This window comes from Cheilinus undulatus, linkage group 22, assembly GCF_018320785.1.
Source record: "Cheilinus undulatus linkage group 22, ASM1832078v1, whole genome shotgun sequence".
NCBI lineage: Eukaryota > Metazoa > Chordata > Actinopteri > Labriformes > Labridae > Cheilinus > Cheilinus undulatus.
In genome coordinates, this window is record NC_054886.1 from 157,544 (window position 1) to 177,376 (window position 19,833).

Consider the following 19,833-nt stretch of genomic DNA (forward strand, 5'->3'; position numbering starts at 1 on the left):
GGCATTTGACGGTTTAAGGCTTGTAGTTCAGATACAGGAGGACAGACCCACGCTGCTCTGAAAACTCCTGAATAAAGATTTACAGTCTACACACCTCGTCCATAAAGGTGAGTTACCTCGAGTTTTGTTTTCGTTCGTGGGTTGAGTGGACCTTTTTGATGTCAGGTATCCTAGATGAATGATTGTACTCAAAATGTCACTGAACTACGAGTTTATGTTCAGATCTAACGCTGAATCAACGAGCTGGTGAGCAGGTATATAATGTTATGTTCCTCCACTTACTAATAAATGAGTTGAAGATAAAGTTTTAACGTTTCTGTACTGTTCAACTGCCCGTTGAGACACATTTAAACTTTCCTCAAAATGTATTCATACGTCACAAAAAGTAGTGCATGTCTACTCAAAATATGGCTTTTATTTCTAAATATGAGCTTAGAGTATTAACACATTCTCAGCTCCGCAATGTTGGCAATCCCTACCTGTCCTGCCCTCGTTTCAGGTAAAGAGGGAAGAAAAACATCCACGGCAACAATCATAAGCTAGCCAGCAAAACAATGACAAAGGGATATAGCCTGCTGTCTGAAGTTAGCGAATCATGAAAAGAAATATGCAAACGACATTTTAAGCTTTTTTGTTTGAAATTAATGAATTAAATACATAAGAAAAACGGCTCATATAGTGTTTTTTAGCAGCACAGGCTGCTCTATCAGGGTAGCAACTGCCACCCCATGAAATCCCCTTCCCACCTGTGCTGGGGGTTGCTTTGATTGCAATGAAAAGTTACGGCTCACCGCCGATGAGTCATCGGACTTTTTTACGCAAGCGAAGCTCTAATGTCCAATTACAAGTGAACGCAGCTCTCTACTCACCCCTCCCTTGAGTCCTCATGGCGGAGGTTGGTTTCGTTTCTTTGAGCAGGATTGAGGAAAGCTGCAGAGGGAGGAGGTGGTGCAGCTGAACACACACGAAGTGAACAAGGTAAATGAAGATTAATCATCAGCAGAGTTTATGGCTAAATGAGTGTTAATGCTGATCCAGACTTTGGTTAAATAATTGGAAACACTTTACTACATTTGTGTGAAATATCAGCTAGGTGTGACGTTGGGTCTGTTTAACAAGAAGGAAAGTTTTCATGCATTTTCAAATGTTATAAGTCACTGAGCAGAGGCAACAGAAAGCATTGTAGTGAAAAATTTTAGTCTGTCAACTCTGAAATGAGAGAAACTCGGTTTCAGAAAAGAAGGGAACCAAAACCAGAGCGAAAAGGCGGATAACGCCTGCTTCTGCTTTCTGGTATTCATTCATTCAGCACATATCAGGCACGTTAACACAGGGAATCTAAATAAACATATAATCATAATAGAAACAAGTCAACTATTAAACTTAGCATAAAAAGAAAGAACACGTTTTTTTTTCTATTTTGTAGATTATTATTATTATTTTTTAAACAATGCTTCTCAGCAATAAATCTATAAAAATAAAAGTTCCATCAGCTAAATAATTAACATGAATGTTTTTGAGAACCTTAAGAAAAAGTGCATTTGGAATTCCTGTCACTACAAATAAAGATTAAAGATCTACAGATATTGGACCTAATTGTTCCTTACAGCTGATAATGTAGGCCATCTCAGCTGGAGCATGCAAAACTCAGGAACAAGTTTTTTTTGTGACCTTGAGAGTTGTGTGATATTCTTAGTGGAGAAATTTAACCTGAAACAACAAAACAGTACAAGCGATTTTTTTAAATTAATCTGAGTGTAGCTTGATCCACAAACGTATTCAGTTAAAGCTCTTTTTTTGTTTGTTTTATACGGTGGTCAAAGCTAAGTCCCACAGTCCACACTCTCAGACTCACACACTGTATAGATGACACCTTCAAATCTAAAAAATGCCAAGAAGGCAGCTTGGTACCTTCATCTAAATAATATGAAGTAAGATGGGATCAAAATCTTGTCTCATCACTTTCAGTGAGAGGCTGTCATAGTAATCCTGACTGAGGAGAGACGGAGAGCACCAACACGATGGAGGTAAACAACGTCTTTGTTGAGTGCTATATAAATTCCCAACATTTAACACTACAATGTGTAATGTTTCATGAGAAACTGATCCCATTAAATTGTATGTTCTTGTCATTAAATGAAGGAAACCAGTGATGATTCAGGCGTTGAAGGAAACTGTGAGGAGGCAGATGAAAGTCCACAACCAGCATGTACTGGCAGCAAGAATGACTGTCAACAGAGGAATTCAAAAGGTTAAGTTCAACATTTTTTTAAACAGTCTTCAATGCAAGGGCAATAAAACAAGCACAGTTTATTAAAAGCTCTATCTATCTATCTATCTATCTATCTATCTATCTATCTATCTATCTATCTATCTGTCTGTCTGTCTGTCTGTCTATTAAATAATTTGATTTAAACTAATCCCTGCTCCTCTGCAAAGACAGCAGTCTGTTGTGCCAGTGTTGAACATGTTTGCCTTTTAGAAACCTCTCTAAATTACACCATGACTGCTTGTACAGAAGGAGAAGTTGGGCATGAGACAACGGACATGACCACATCAACGCCAGAGATGCAGCACTTCCTTCAGGAACCCAAGAGAGACATTACTGAACAGACAAGTGGGTAAATCAAATCAGTCCACAAAGTCCAACGTGAAAACATTCAAACAAAAACACATCCGTGTGTGGGATTTAGTCATATGCCATCTTGTAATCAATCCAGGCAGTGCACAGGTGTGTTTCTGGACTTGCAGTCCTGGGCGATATCCCTGTCAACCAGTAGCTTGTGCTTGGCTCTTCCAGTGCCAATTCTTTTCTCTGCTCTGCTCATGTGCCCACTCATTTTGGCCGCTATGATGCTTCCATGTGATACTGAGGCAGAATAGGCTGGTAATTTGATGGTACTGTTCCTTTCTGAGGGTTCTTCATGATGAGGACTGTCTGGCCTTGGGTAAGCCACTCTGGGTGGATCCTCGATGTTAACTGCTGGTTCATTAGTACTGCTAGGCTTTCGTGGAGTGCAGTTCATGCCAGGCCCTGGTCCTGTCCATTCTTCATTTTTGACACTCTTTGTTAGATGTCTGCTGCTGTGATTACTACTGGGTCTTGCTCTAGGGGTTTACTGTGTTCTGCTTGACAGTTCACTAGCCATTGGGCCCTGATGTTATGTGACACCTACTTCTCCAAGAAACTTCTCCAGTATTGCTCAGTCTCGGCCTTGAGTGGGTCCTCTGTCATCTTACTGCCTTGCCATTGAGAGTAGACCTTGGTCAGGTGGTCAAGCCTCTACTGGGGCTTTCCCACTACGACTTTTGGCTGTGCTGAGCCAAACCAAGCTGTGCTGATTTACTTTCCCATCACTAGTTGGCCTAGACAAGCTGTGCTGAGCTGCGCTTCAATGGCCCTGCTCATGAGCATGGCCAAAGTGAGCCAGCCCCACCTCGAAGTGGTTCGTTACAGTGTAGTTCTGTTACAGTGAGGTCTAATGTCAGCATTCAGTGTACGACTTAAACATTTATGACACAGGACCAAAACTCTAGATTTACGTACTCATACTACGGTCTGAAAGTCTTGCAAGGCTGGAGTTCTCACTCTGATGAGTGATATCAGGAGGGACCAAGCACAGATCCAGGATTACAAATAAATTCTTGAATTCTAAAAAAAAATAAAATGCTGGAGATGTTCAGAACATTTAGCCCATCATAGAGTCAGTCTTTAATTTATTAACTGGTGTTAAAGCATGCATTTCTCATTGCCCAATCCAATGCAGTATATGGATACAAATACAATTGTATCCATATAAATATGTAAGAAGAATATATATATATATATATAAATAAAAAATAATATAAATAAAATATATACGAAGAATAAAGTACAACTTTATATCCTGCTATCTAGAGACACATAAATCAATAATCATTTCACTGTTCTTTACCTTTGTGCAGGAAAATTCTATCCTTTTGATGATATATATTTTTTTAATTGATCATGGAAAGAGAGAGAATATGAAAAGAAAGGGCTGTCGGTCTACAGTTTAATTTTTGCTTTTAAACAATGTAAAGTCAATCAGATAAGATCAGGTTGTGGTGGAAAAGCAAATCACCTGCAGCGCTGGGCTGCTGTGCCAAGTAAAACCAAGTAGTGATGTAATGGAAAAGCCCCATACTTCTCTAATGTACCTTTTTAGGTAGCTGGCTGTATTTCTTCGGGTAGTTCTGCAAGACCAACTTCTCTCCATGTTGCCATTAATTTTGCCTCTAGACTTCTTTTCCATGGCGTTCCACTGCTGTTCATCTCGTAGCCGAGCATCTCTAGGATGGCTGTTGCCACGTCATATATCAGCCATACTAGTGGGGATAGCTAGCAGTGCTGTGTTCACATCCTCGGGTAGAGACTCTGATTCTATCTTGTTTTATACTTAGCCTTGTTGCAATGGTAAGAGCTTCCTCTCTCTTTATGGGTGCACAAGCCACAACAAGATCTAGGTCTGAGAGATCTGGTTTTCATAACTGCTCTATTTTTAACTTTGTGTGCACAAGCAATTTTTTGAAAGAGATGTTAGAAAAATTCTGGACTTTTTTTCGATTGTTATTTTTTTTAAGTTTTTGGTCTTTATTTGATCACATTTTACTTAAAAAGTGATACATTTGATATTATTTAGAATGATTTACTGATCAGGGCTTGGCCTGAGAGAGCCAGTGAAGTATCAGCAACTTAAATAATCACTCCTGTTAAAAAAATGTCTTCATTTAGACAAAAAAAGAAACAACCACAAAAGACAAATCATAAAACATCTGTGCCAGTCACTCTGCTTGTGTCAGAGGTGATGTGGGCTACCTTAAAATCTGATTTGCAAAACCAAACTCCAATGATTAGCTGTTTGCCCTGTCAGAGGCCAGATTTGTTTTAACACCATCCAGTTAGGCTACGTTGCAACAGGCTGCAAGTATGTCGCTTTTTTTTTTGCCTTTCAGTGTTGCACTCCTTTTTTGTTCACAGATTGACTTTGGAATCCTTAGAGTGAAGCTAGTAAGTTTTCAAGTTGCCATTGTGTTTCTTTTCAACCTCAAACAAAAATACACAGAATATATACATGTATATTTTATGTGCTTCAGTACCTGCTAGAGGGGATGAGATTAACTTTCCATTTTTCAGTGTACTTCAGTGTAATTAAGTGAAGCAGATCCCTTTTTTGTTTTTTTTTAATGGGTTCAAAAGCTAAGTCCCAAAGTTCACATTGATTCAACTATAGCACACCTGTCACCTTCACAGTCATGAGTGTTTGGTGTTCAGGCTTTAGAGAGGAGTTTGGGTCAGGCTGGTGTGCAAGATACTGTCATGTATTTCAAGTCTTATTTTCAAACCTGACATGAAAGTTGTCTCATTACTTTCAGTGAGTGGATGTCTAAGTTCTCCTGACTGTGGGAGGACAGAGAGCAAAAACACAATGGAAGTAAGCAACTTCTTTGAGCAACAATGTTACAGTAAATAAAAGCAAATCACCTACACTTAAAATAAATATGAAATCCTGAGATTTATTTTATGACATTGTATCTCCTTGTCATTTAATGAAGGACAACGATGATGATTTGTACCTTTCCTGTGAGGAGTCAGAAGAAAGTCCACCTCCAACTTGTACTGTCAACAAGGATGACTGCCAACAGAGTAAGTTAAGCTTTGTTTTGTTAATTAGGGCCCGAGGACCCGACTGAAACTGTAGGCATCCGTTGTTATTTTTCTCTCAAAACAGATGGCATTTTGGAGGCTTTAACATGCTCAAAAACTTACCAAATTTGGTGGCTTGTTAGATCCTTGTGAAAAATTTTGTATTCTGGTGGTTGCATGCATCTCACTCAAAAAATGGCTGCTCATGGGCCCCAAAACCTGGTATTCAGGAGCCCCGCCCACAAGTTTGTGTGACATGCATGAAAATCGGTACACGTGTATCATGACTAGACGAACAAAAAATCCTCTTGGGACCATACTCTAAAATGCACAGGAAGTGACATCATCAAGGAAAAGTGTCCAATTGTCCAACCCAAATGATACTTTAAATGCTAAAATAGAATTACTATTGTTATCTATGAATTTTCAAATCAACTGTTTTACAAAAAAAAACTGAAAAAATAGTAAAGCACATTAATATTTCTTGATTAATATGTCAAATTATAGTTATTTACTTGCATTCCTGAACAGAAAAATGAGTTTTAGTGGTTGAATGTTATGCTTGATTAATTTCTGACTTCTCAGAGAAGCCCAGTGAGCCGGCTTAAATTTGGGTGAATTCAGTTTGAAATCCCTCATTCCTGTTCAAAATGGTAAAACGTGGAGAGCTCAATGAAAATGAAAGAGTCCGCATTAAAGCACTTCATGATGCCATGGTCTTTGAGACAAATATGACAGGTTGTCTAATAAATTTGTTAAGCACTGTGTATATATACACAAACACCTACAAAAAAGCCTTTTGGACCCATGCCAAAATCCTGACAGGAAGTCCACCAGCTTGGCCCCAATTTTAAAATAACGCCTCTTTTTGGACATTTATTCAGTGAAAACTGATGTAATTTGGGGGGACATCATTCTATGGTCTTCAGTATGTTATGGCAACACATCAGTATCACACTGAACATGCTCACATGAAAACGGCCCATCATGGCGCCCTCCTCTGCCAACAGGAAGTGATGCAAATGGGTCATTTCTGCATTTTTCTTAGTGTGTTGAACCTATCACACTCTGATTTGACCTGAAGTCCTAAATATCTGTCCCAACAATCACATGTTTCATTAACAGACACCCCAGTGGCCATTTTGGCCATTTTGATCCTTTGCCATTGGAGAGGAAGTGGGTCGTTTCTGTGTTATTACCTCCACCAAGGAGGTTATGTGATCAGCTGGGTTTGTTTGTTTTTTAGCAACATAACTCGAAAGTTATGGACAGATTTTGATGACATTTTCAGGAAATGTCAGAAATGGCATAAGGAAGAAGTGATTACATTTTGGGAGTGATCCGGATCACCGTTGGATTCAGGAATTTTTTAAAGGATTCTTTACTATTGGGAGATAGGCCTGGGCTGCCTTGGTGGAGGTCTGCGCTCTCTGAGTGCTTTTCTAGTTCTTACTGTATTCAAGCTCTGATTATGACCTGACGTCCTCAATATCTTTCCCAACATGGACATGTTTCATTCCTGGATGACCCAGTGGCCACGGTGGCCGTTTTGATCCTTCGCCACAGACAGGAAATGGGTTATTTCTCTAATTTGCTTACTGTTTTGAACCTATCATGCTCTGATTTTCACCTCAACTCATCTATATCTGTCCTAATGTTGACATGACTCATTAACAGATGCCCCAGTGGCCATGGCGGCCATTTTGATCCTTCGCCATCTTACAGGAAGTGTGTGTAACTCTTATGTGAAACACCCGATTGCCTTCAAATTTCACATGTATGATCAGGGTCCGCCCCTCTACAAATTCCAATGTTAATTTCATGGATTTGCTCTAGCGCCCTCTACTGTAAGATACCATGAGCACCTCCATTAGTTCTCGGAGGGGACTTATCTCTTGGACTCTAGAGTAGTATTTCCTGAAACTAGACAAGATGGAGATCTCAGGTTGTGCTCTGCATGATCAGGGTCTGCCTCTCTACAAATTTCAGAGTTAATTTCACGCTTTTTCTCTAGCGCCCCCTACTGTAAGATGCCATTAGCACCTGAAAAATAAAAATTACAATCTTTTTATGATTTTACATGATAAATAGTCCTTCCCTCATTACCTCTACATATCAACATCCACCTCTGACATACTGTCACCTACTGTTGAGGGGCAGTACTACCTCATAAACAAAGTGCACTGTGCTGATTTTTTTTTTTACATAATGACGCTCAAAGAAGGACCGCCCTGGTCTCCCTGCTGCGCAGCAGCACACCACACGGGTTCGCCTACAGCCGACTATTGCCACGCACTGGCGGTTGCATCACACCCCGACCTGTGCCTGGATGCGAGGGCCCTTCAGTGCCACTTGCAGCCCTAGTTTAATTTTATTTTTTATGAAGTAATGCAAGAGAAATCAGGACAAGTGAGGGAAATGACCCAAGTAACACTTTACAGAATAGAACAACAAAAAAGCCAAGGGTAACATTCGTTATGCTTACCTTGTATGCTGACAGCTTACATCTTTGTGTGTCTGCATAAAGATGCACTAGCCCACAAAGAAACTGAGTCACTTTGCAGTTATTTTTGGGGATATTTGCTCCTTGTATGCACAATTGACATCATTACAACAACCATTTAAACCATAAATACTGGTGCTGACAGTGGATATGACACAGTTTCATTCAACCAGCCAAAGTGGCTGTTGTACCCACCAGGGCTGTAATCCATCTGCATTTGGTGGTGCCATGTAAAGGTGAGTCATTCCCTTTTTGGAGTACTGTAGTGATCACCCTCTACCTTGATTAAAGGTAGCATAGAGCCTAAATGTGAGTAACTACTGTATGAATTGATTTGAATATGGTGAGACAAGTGCAGAACATGTTGAAAGATGTCCAATACAGATGTGCTGACTTGCAGACTGTAACCATGAGTAATGCCTAACTGTGAACAAGGGTGGATGTCTAGTGTAAAAACAGGAAGGTGAAGTTTAAGAATTAATTAATAATAGAATTAATAATTCATAAACTAAGATCAGATCACAAATATTGCCAACATTTGATAGGTTGAAAAATACACCAATATGCAAATGACTTTATGTAAGAAAACACAGTTATAAAATCAGAAGAACAGAACAGAACCATGACCTTCTTCCCCTGGCACCTTGGGAGCACGATGGAGAGTGCAAGAGGAAGCATAGGATCACTTCTCTACAGTCTCTCTCACTCTGATTTGAGTATGTAGTCTAAAAGGTACTTTCCACTGAGCAGTCCGGTTCACTTTGGTCGGCACACATTTTTCTTTTTGGATTTCCATATAGCAAAAGTTAAAAAAAGGGTCCCAAAAAAAAAACCTTTACCGTCCCACTTTTTTGGCACCCTTCTGTATTGGTACCAGTCTTACCTATCGGTCCCAAAAGGTGGGGCTACACACCACAACAGGAAGGGTTTACACTGATGTCCCTTTCAGCGCACAACATTACTGGTCGGCTCCAAGCAGAAAAACAAAACACAGAAGTTAGCTCAGGACATTTACTTAATCTTTATTTATTTATTTATTTATTTTTAATTTAACCCCAGCGAAACATTTAGTTAACTTTTTTTGTGACAAATTCACATGATACAGCTCTAAATGTTATTATTTTGTGGTATAAATTGTGGTTGACATATAGTATATTCGCATTTTAACGTGCCATTATGACTCAAAATATTTCTGTCCACAGTTGAGGATCTGTATAGGGCTGGACATTGTTAAGAACCTCACAATTCAATATCAATTCGATTAGATATTGATTTAAATGCTTCAATGTCAATTCAGTAAGAAGAAGAAATACACAAATAACCTGTTGACAATTTTTAAATAATTATTTTTCATGCCCATATGAACATATTTGGTAAGTCACCTCATATTTTTGAGCAATAAAACATCTGAAAATAAAAATTTGCACAATAATAACTTATTTGTGCATATGAAGAACAAAAGTAAAAAACATGACAGTAACATAACTTAAATATTTCTGTCCTCTTGGAAATTGTCATGGTTTGTTATTGTTTGGTCAAGTGCGGCCTCCGTCCATACAATGTGAATCACACGCACAGCGACCCCCACTGGCCAGGAGGTGAATCAATTCAGAGGATTTGCTGAATCAATATTGAATGGGGGGGGGGTATTGCGATGCATCGATTAATCGATATTTTTACCCACCCCTTGAACTGTACTAGCCACAGTTCACATATTAGGAACACAACAGTTAATCAAGTCTGGATCTGCATCTGTCAAGACAAAAATGGAAACCCATCAGCAGGAAATTGCAAGTTTGCTGTTGTTTGCACAAAGAAAAAAATATCAGCTAGTTATTAAATACCTGCTATGGTGGAAGAATTTCAGACTAGCACCTCTTTTTGTCCGCTAGATTGTTGTATGTTTTACAGGACATACTGTTTAAACACTCATGGTGCTGCTGTTGGTTGTCGATTTCTGAGGCCCATTTTAATCCATGCTTCATGATTAGTATCATCACTATAGTTGTGTGTGCTTGACTCCGCAAACCTTCTGTCTTCCACCAAGGAGGATAATCCCAAAGACAACTACGAAGAACCCATTGCTGTCCCCTTCCCAAGCTGGTGCCAGCCGGTTGAGTTCGTCTGTGTCGTGTAGCAGATATGGAAGTTTTCATGAGACTCTGTGTGCATGCTGAAATGTGGAAGAAGTTTCAGGGACCTTCATTTGTGCCCATGATAAGCTGATGGGGGACAGAAGCAAGGTCTAACCAAACCAAGTATAGGTCTGATTTGTGGCTTTTGGCTAACAAGATTTGCTTCCAGATAGTGGCCGAGTTTTCCACACAGCCTGGAAAACCTGGGATGCCTGCTTTCTGCCAACTGGTATCAATGAAATGGTTTGCCAGAGGGTAGTAGGTTACACACTTTGCCATTTTTGCAAAGAAAATCTGCCCCTCTACATTCAGCAGGACAATGCCTCTGAATTTGTTGATGTCATTGAAGTCCTTGTTTTTCAGGTTGAAAGTGGTGATTCCCCAGGCGATGACCGTAAGTCTTAACAGGGGCTTAAGGAATCATGGGCAGTTTTTATACACCCTGTATGGAACACCATTTGGTGCTGATGCAGCTCTGGCCTTCTCTACCACTTGCTTGACCTGCGACCATTTGGGAGGAGAAGACTCAAATGGTGATGAGGGTTCAGGTGGGCAGAGCACTGTGTCCTTGAGATGCTAGGGGGTACTTTCCCTGAGTGTCACACAGTAGATTTTGCATGTGCATCTCCAGTTTCTTGCTCAAAGGCTTGCAGAGTTTCAGATTTTTTCTCTCCAAGGCAGCTTCGGGCATATTTGAAAGGACCACAGAGAAAGCTTGTCCGTGCCTTCTCCCAGTGATTCCTCAATTCCCTGATCCTTTCACCTTGCCTCAGACGTGTGAGCCTCACTCTAGTCTGGCTCTGCAGGTTTTTCAGACCCTCCTTCTCCTAAGCTGTGGCTGTCCTCCATGCTTAAGGTGTTTTGAAGGATGGTACAAAGGCTCTGGTCAAAGTTCATCCAAGCATCTGGTGTGGTTTTTTGGGTTCTCTGTTCAGTTTTGTGCAAAGTTGCTTATGCTGTGGGTTGACCTGGGTGCACTGTCCTAGGGAGACTGAATTTCCTCTTTCTCACCGGATACTGTTGAGTGGTAAGTAGCACAGTGGTGCTCAACCTGGCTATGACATCTCCTTGTCTTGTGTGGATCTGTGTTGCCTCCATATTTTGTCTTCCACTGGTGGATTCTGAGACCTAAGAAGGTTGTAACCTTGGCCTACCCACAGCTGCACTCTCTCAGGGTCCTTTGCGTGGGTCCATCTTCCAACTCGCTTTTCTGTGGACTGTTGGGTTGTTTCTTTCTGCTTGTAGTTATATGAGGGTGTCCAAGAAAAGGCTGTTCCATGAATGTGTGGGATGGGTTACTAACCCCTTCAACCCTGGTCCAGCCTTTCCTGCCTCCAGCCAGTCTTCCCTGGCAGCCCGCCAGGCTTTCCTGGCTGTAAACTGCTCCAACAGGTTTGCTAAATTTGAGGACAGGTGTGTTAACCTGCAGGGCTTTCCTGCCTGATACGCTATTGGAAAGGCTGCAGGGTCATCAGCTAGGAGCTGATATTATTTAATAAACTTTTGATAAAGAATCCCATTTCATTCAATTAAAAGCTGTAGATTAGCTGCTTCTCTTGATGTACATGAAATTAGGAGTTAAAAATATCTTTAACAATGAACTTTATAAACACAATGAGTCTCCTAGCAGGGTAAAAGCACATTGGTATAAAAACTCAAACTTTATTTTTGTATGTTTTATACTTAAGTTTTTCGTAAATTATCATTTCCAAGTTTCAAGTATTGTTTTAGTATGCAGTAGCATGATACTAAACTAGAATCATGAAACACGGGATGTAATGTTAAGCTGTCCGTTGTGCCAATAGGTGGCATTCACTTACCTGAGGGTTTCCTTGATGTTAAGAGTGACTGGGAGTCATCCTGGTGGTTCCTTGATGCTAAGAGCGCCATTGGAGGTGCGTCTCAAATATGGACGGATGTCAGTTTGGGACACATCATCAGTAGTGTACCTTTGAGTCATAGGGTGTTTCGGCCTTTTAAACACTAGACACCCTCATCAAAGGCGGCCAGTTACAGGGTGATCAAGCCTGAGCTTGTGTCCCATGCCCAATCACGAGATGCACAGATGTTGTTCATGGGGGGGTTCTATTCTGGGTTCTCAAGTGGGTAAGGGGGTGGTGGTGTTAGTGAGTGGGTACTCTTGCTGCTGTTGGAGCCCAGCACGGGTCCTTCCACTTGAGCCATATCCACTGGCTACTCCTTTCGGCTTCTTTGGACACAGATCTAATGATCTGCCGCAGAGCCTGTCCATGGCTTCCCAGGTCCTTTAGCAGTCTGATGGTGGAAGTAACGACAAATCCTCTGCATCCCACTTTGACTAGATAGACTTTTGTCTTCCATCCTCCTTGTTTTGCGTTGGCTGCTAGTTCAGTGTACCGCAGTTTTTTTTTGCTCATAGGCCTCTTCAACCGAGTCCTCCCATGGTACTGTGAATTCTATGATGTACACAGACTTGAGTGAAGAGGACCAGAGGACCATGTCTGGCCTAAGGGTGGTGGATGCAGTCTCAGGTGGAAAGACTAACTGTTGGCCAACGTCCATAAGCATCTTCCAGTCACGGGCCAGGGCTAGTTGTCCAGTTTCTGGCTTGGTGGCAGGATGTTTGGGCTTTTCCTGTCCCTCCCTGATGAATGCTGGTACCTTGATGGTATTGTTTGCTCTCAGGGGAAGGGAGTTGGCTGTACTCCTCCTGATCTCAAGTGCTGCTGCCAGGCTCTTGAGGACCTGGTTGTGCCTCCAGGTGTAGCTGTCTTGTGTGAGGCTGGTCTTGCCATGGTGTGCTTGAGAGATACTGGACTTTGGCAGAGGGCGCAGGCCGGATCTTCACCATACCACTGGTGGAGGTTCTTTGGTGATGGGAGCACATTGTAGGTGGCGCTGATGATAAAGCTGATGTTGCTGGCCTCCATTTCCCAAAGCTCCCTCCAGCTGGTATTGGTATCAAAGGTACAACACTAGTGCTTACAGGCTCTGCTTTGTGTGCTTGATATCAGGGCCACATAAATGTAATAAAACCCTATTTGGGGCCACACAGCAATATCCACAGTCCAGTACAATATGGACCTTTGCTGGGTCCAAATATCCTAATTTCAGCAGATAATAGCCTATTTAGCCTAGTTTTCACCCACTCCTCATAGAGAAGATAGCTGGGTTTAGAAGCCTGCCTGAGCAGTCGTGTTGCATGCTGAGAGTGACATCAGTGCAAACCCCTAATGCTGTGTGTGTAGCTCCACCTTATTGGGACATTTAGGTAAGCTTGACACCCCTACGTGCAAAAAGTTGGATGGTGGGGAGAGTGGGGTGGGGATGGGACCCTTTCCTACTTTAGGTAATTAAAATGCAAAAAGCACGTACCATGCCATACCAAACTGAACGGGGCCGCTAAGTGGTAACAACTTTTATGTGACCCTGCAAGAGCTTTTTAACTTCACTCACGACTACAAAATATCCAAACTCGATCTAAGATGTGTAAAACGTGAATATAAAAGAAAAAACACAAAGTGGTGTCAGTTCAGCATCATGCTGATCAGCTGTTCACATGAAAAAATTGTGAATGAAACAGGGCTGGGGTTTTATTTGGGGGGGGGGAGTGACTTTGTGTAGTATACTGCTATACTTTGTCAAAAGGCAAAAAAGTAGACTGTGCTATGTCAAAGATGCAGGCTAAGTGTGTTTTTTTTTTTGGGGGGGGGGGTTCTTTTTGTGTGAGAATATACAATTAAGCAAATATGTTATATTCCACAGAGACACAACTGGAGAGCCTGTTGGAGGATCTGGGACTGGAGCATCACTTCAAGGAGAAGCTATCCCTGAGCAAAATACTCCAGATCAATAAGAAGACCATCACTGATGAACCTACCAGTCGTAATTTAGATCTTCCATGGTATTTTCTAAAGAAACTGATGATGGTTAATGTGAGAGCTAGGAATGTAAAGATTACATCTGAATGTGAATCTGCCTGTGATGCTGAATCAGAAGGAACAGATTTAGATATTGATGGTCTTTTTGGTGCTCTGCAGTCAGGTGACAAGCTGAACCCTCTTGACATAATCACTGCTCTCTTTCTGTGTTCTGATGGTTTTGTACAACAAGAAATGGCCCTCAAAATGTCCATGTGTCAGTTTTCTGTGCCTCTGCTGCTTCCTAATGGTGACATGTCAGAGCAGTGCACACTAATGCTTTGGGCCATGAGAGACATAGTGAAAAAGTACAGACCTTCATCACTTTCAGAATCCAAGGGCTTTATTGAAGACAGGATTGTTGTCTCTAAACTTCCAATGGTTTCCTTTGTGAGACTGGGTGAGTGCTCCTTGTCTAAGTCAGAGATCCTCAACAAGCTTCTGAGCAATTCTCAGCAGTACCATGACACATTTGTTCACCGTAACATGGAAAATGGTGACTGTCCAAGAAGAATATCTAATGGACTGACTGAAGTTACCTGGTATCTACCTTGTGGGAACAAAAACATGGATGTCTTCAGTGAGCCAGTAGCTGTAGCTAACCTTCGTGGAGACATGGCTTCATTTGAGACACAGTTTTCTTTTCTGTGTCAGTCATCTGCAGCAGTTTTTGTGTTCTTTGACAACCTGGACCCTGAGTGCAACCTGCTCACAAACCAAAACCACAAGGCACAGATCTTCCTGGTGGGAAACCATAAAAGCCAGAAATGCTCTGATGCTCTGAAGAAGGTGGCAAACAAGCTGAAACTGACAAAAAACAACATCCTTTTGAAGACAAAACAAATGAATGATGCAGATTTTATCATAAATCTGCACAAGGCCATCAACAGTGTCATGGAGAACTCAGAGAAAAAGATGAACATTGAACAGATGGCTGACATTGCTCATGAACTGGGAATCTGGGTTGATGAAGACTGTCCAGAGTGTCAGACAGCAAAGAAAAATGCAGATGCCATCACTGCACAAATTCAAGATATCCTGAAATACAAAGAAGATCAGCTACCATTGCAGGGAGAAATATGGAAGGAACTGACCAGCAATGAGAAAGAAATGTTCCGGCTTCGAAAAGTTGGGTCCGAAAAAATTGAAGACTACAAAAGTGATCTTCAGAAGAAGCAAAAAGAACTTCGAGCACAACAGAACTCTTATGATATGTCTGATGCAATGACATGTTTCATCAACGCAATATCAACACCAGGTATTGAGAGATGTTATTTCCTGAAATGGATGAGAATGAACCTTGATAATCTGTCTCGAGAGAAACTGTCAGGCCTCAGAGAGGCTTACAAAAACAAAAGCAAAAGTCTTGAAAACAAAGAAGAAGTTAAGAAAATTGATGAACAACTCTCCAACAGCTCACTTGGGATTGAACACTTCTTCCGTGAAATGGGTCAGATCTATGAAGCCTCAGTTTCTCTCCCACAAACAAACCCATCACGTCAACAGTTAGCTCATCTGCCCAGACTGTGTGCAGGGTTGTTGCTTGATGGATTTCCTCTTGAGCTTGTAGACGGTGATGCTTCAAACATTCCTCTCAGATGGGTAACTGATGTTCTGACTCAGCTCAATGACTTGGTGTCTCCTCGGAGCAAGATACTGGTGGTCACAGTTCTTGGAGTTCAGAGTACAGGGAAGTCTACTCTCCTCAACACCATGTTTGGAGTACAGTTTGCAGTCAGCAGTGGTCGATGCACCAGAGGTGCCTTCATGTTGCTCATCAAAGTAAATGAAGACATCAAACAAGAACTCAACTGTGACTTCTTGGTGATCATTGACACTGAGGGCTTAAAGTCACCAGAGCTTTCAAAACTAGACAACAGCTATGAGCATGACAATGAGCTAGCAACACTTGTTGTGGGGTTGAGTGACATCACTATCATCAACATTGCAATGGAGAACTCCACAGAAATGAAGGACATCCTGCAGATAGTTGTGCACGCCTTTCTCAGAATGAAATCTGTGGGCAAAAAACCCAGATGTCAGTTTGTTCACCAGAACGTGGCAGATGTATCAGCCCCTGAGAAGAACTTACGAGAAAGAGAACTGCTCCTGGAACAGTTAAATGAGATGACCCAGGCAGCTGCCAGAATGGAGAACAAGGACGAGTACGAGAGCTTCACTGATGTGATGGAGTACAGTCCAGACACCGGGAACTGCTACGTCCCAGGACTCTGGAATGGGAGCCCACCAATGGCCCCAGTTAATGCAGGGTACAGTGAGGTCACTTATGAGCTCAAGAAAAACATCCTTAAAGTCCTGGGAAATTGTGAGTCTTCTTCCAACAATCTCCTGGAGTTTACAGAGTGGATAAGAAGCCTGTGGAACTCTGTCAAACATGAGAACTTCATCTTCAGCTTCAGAAACAGCCTGGTGGCTGATGCATACATGAGGCTCTGCACAGAATTCAATAAATGGGAATGGGAATTCAAAACAGACATGTACTCATGGACAACAACAGCAGAAACTAAGATTTCTAACTTTGGCAGAGTGAAATCCGAGGTTTCTGTCATTGAACAACTACTCACCAATTTGAAAAGCGAAGCATGCACAGTGCTGTCTGAATGGGAGACAAAGCTTCTTGAAAATCTGAAGATTTACTTCAAGCAAACCGAGGGTCATGTCAGTCTTGTTGAAGCATACAGAGAGGACTTTGCAAACAGTGCAAGGAGTCTTTGTAGAGAAATGGAAAGCTCTGTATACAACCAACTCACAGCTGCAGCAGAAACCAGAAAGGGAATGGCAGAACTTGAGAGAATCAAGGCAAACCACACAAAAGAATTAGAAGAGAGAGTGAGAGCATTGATTGAAGAATGCAGAAAGAAAAAAATGGACATGGAAGAGGAAGAGTTGGATGAAGAATTTGACAAGATGTGGAAAAAAATGCTAAAGGAACAAAAGCTTTACAAACAAAAGACCATGGATGTCATGGGGGATGTAGACTACTACCTGAGAGACAATCTAAAACACAAGGGGAGTCAAGCATGGGAATTGTTGAGTCAAAAAAGGCTACAGGACTGTGGCCGGACGCCTTTCAAATACACAGTTGACGGACGTTTCATGCAATTTATGCACTCAGTGAACAAAATTTTCAACATTGAAGATCATGTAACGGTGCTACGAAAAGTAGCTTGTGGTATCATAAGTGATTGTACACAACTTGTACAAGAAAAAGTGGAAAGAACGAACAACTATCACAACACTTTGATTCAGGAGATCCTTCATCTGATTGACAAGGGACTGAAAAACCGCACAGATGTGAAGATAGAGATCGACTTTGAGGTTTCTCTGAAACAGCACATCTGTGCAGATGCAGCCAGAGAGTTTCAGAAAATGCATGAAGATTTCATTCAAAGGAATGATCCCTCCAGATGTCTCAATCAAAACAAAGAGAGGTTCCGTGCTAACTTCAAGGATGAGTTCTCTGAACTAGACCAGAGCCAGAAGAAGGCAGAAGAGTTCACAGAGCACTGCCTGAGACCAGCTGTTGTTAACTTTATCAACCGTTCATTGGGTCCTGATATCACGGGAGAAATGCTGACAAAGTTCCAATTCAGCACACGAATGTTCTTCCAGTACTCAGTCTTACTGGATCTGCTTTCAAAAGACAACTTTGAAGACTACCGCAGCTACATCTGCTCATATGAGGAGTTTGTTAAGAAATGGATCAGTGACAAGATGTTAAAATTCCTGACAAATGAGTCTGATAAGATATCAGAGTTTGAGGAGCGGCATCTCAGGTCAAGTATCAGGAGCATAAATGATGCAATACACACAGCTCAAGCAAAAGAAAGTGAAAACCTGCAGGAAGTGATTCAAAATATCCGTCAGGAACTTGGTGATAAACTGGTCATTTCTGAGGATGCTCTTGGCCCTTTCATGATCCTGAACAACGTCAACCAGGAACAGTTTGCTCAGCGGCTCACTGTGTGTGTGAAGGACATGGAAGAAGCTCTTGGAAAGCAGTTTAAAAAGACTAACATCAAAACCAAGCTCTCACATCTTTATCTAAATCCAGAGAATGAGCTTTTCAAAAGAGTCATTGGATGTAGCAAACAGTGTCCACTCTGTTCAGCTCCCTGTGAGGCTGGAGGAACTAAGCATAAGGAGCACCAAACTTCAATGCACCGGCCAGAGGGTCTGGGTAGATTCAGAAATCACTGGTCACAAAGACTTGTCACTGATATATGCTCTTCATTGGTGTGCAGTGACTGCTCATTTTGCTGCAATGCCACAAATGGTGAATGGCACCCTTACAAAGAGTACATCAAAATTTTCCCAAACTGGCGGATTGCTCCAGATAACAGCCTTCAGGCTTCAGACTACTGGAAATATGTACTGAACAGGTTCAACAGAAAGTTTGCCAAAGCCTATAATGCAAAGCCGGCTGAAATCCCAGACACTTGGAAAGACATCACAACAGAACTTGCAAAAGAGAGTCTGAAAAAGTCATTCAATGTGAAATAAGACAGTATTAACATCTCCTCTGTCTTACATTCAGCATGCAAAGATGCACTTCTATGTGAAAGTGGTGAATGACAAAAACGGATGTGGTGTTTAGGGAAAGAGAAAGCTATAAATGTTAGTAGCACAGCAGTGGTAGAGATTGACTTTTTTACTTAATTTTTGATTGATCAGGTTTTTTAGGTGTCCATGTACATGCAAAGATGCAGTACAATCATGGTACGGGGCTTCATGCTGTTTTAAGATAACCTGAAATCTGTATGACCTGGTCACTGCAATAAGTCAGCTAAAAAAGACTCAGCTCATGAATCTGATAAAATAATTAAAACAAAGTTTACCTATTTGTCCTTTTTTGTTTATTCCTTTTCTGAAGTAACCAAAATCTCATTTTTACATTTACAGTTCTGTTCCTTTCATTATGTGTGTAACTGTCATTATGGTGCAGGGGACTATCTTTTAATCTGACTTAACATTTTAAAATAATAATTCTTTATAATATTATAATAAATAATATTCTTTTTTTTTCTCTTCTGCGATCAGTTTTTCTTTTCTTGTGTGATCTCTCATGAAAACTGATTATTTACCCTAAAAAATATCATCTTAAAAGTCTGCATGTGTACAAAAATTACAGATTGTTATGTTGATTTAATGTATTATTTTATGAAAATCTCTTTCTTTTACATTTGGTGATGTTAACATTTATACATGACAGAAATTGAAGTAAATCAAATCTGGATCAAATCAGAACAATGTTGTCAGAGCTATCGTCGTTACTCTTAATCTCAGAATTTACACTTCATTGTTGGTTTTTATTTGTTGGTGAATGTTGAGTTTTTTGGCATTTGAAATTTGATAAGTTTATGTTGAGTAATGTTCAATGGTATGTAATGTTCAATGGTATGTTGTCAACATGTATTCTCCTGGGAGCTGATTTAATAAAGCGGTCGGATGACCAGAAAAGCAGTATACAAGCTAATGTCCATGTACCAATAAAGATTATACTCAACACATAGGCTTCAGTTTCCTTTTGTCTGTGCTAATAGTTTCACTTTAGTAAATTACTTATCATAGAAGATATTTCCAGTATTCCACGATCAGATCATAGGTAGG

The 19,833-nt window shown here is 41.0% G+C and overlaps 1 protein-coding gene across 2 annotated transcripts; it reads left to right on the plus strand.

Annotated features, from left to right (window-relative positions):
- On the plus strand, nt 1-19,712 carry LOC121504644 (up-regulator of cell proliferation-like). Of its 2 annotated transcripts, none has more exons than XM_041779620.1 (7): nt 1-107; nt 1,969-2,027; nt 2,143-2,251; nt 2,519-2,617; nt 5,395-5,453; nt 5,575-5,665; nt 14,048-19,712. In XM_041779620.1, exons 2-7 carry the CDS (start codon nt 2,022-2,024, stop codon nt 18,724-18,726), a joined length of 5,043 nt encoding a protein of 1,680 aa, XP_041635554.1. In that variant the 5' UTR covers nt 1-107; nt 1,969-2,021; the 3' UTR covers nt 18,727-19,712. The 2 variants fall into 2 exon arrangements, with proteins under 2 accessions (XP_041635554.1, XP_041635556.1); XM_041779622.1 differs by lacking the exon at nt 1-107 and adding an exon at nt 151-978.
- Nucleotides 19,713-19,833: the final 121 nt, after the last annotated feature.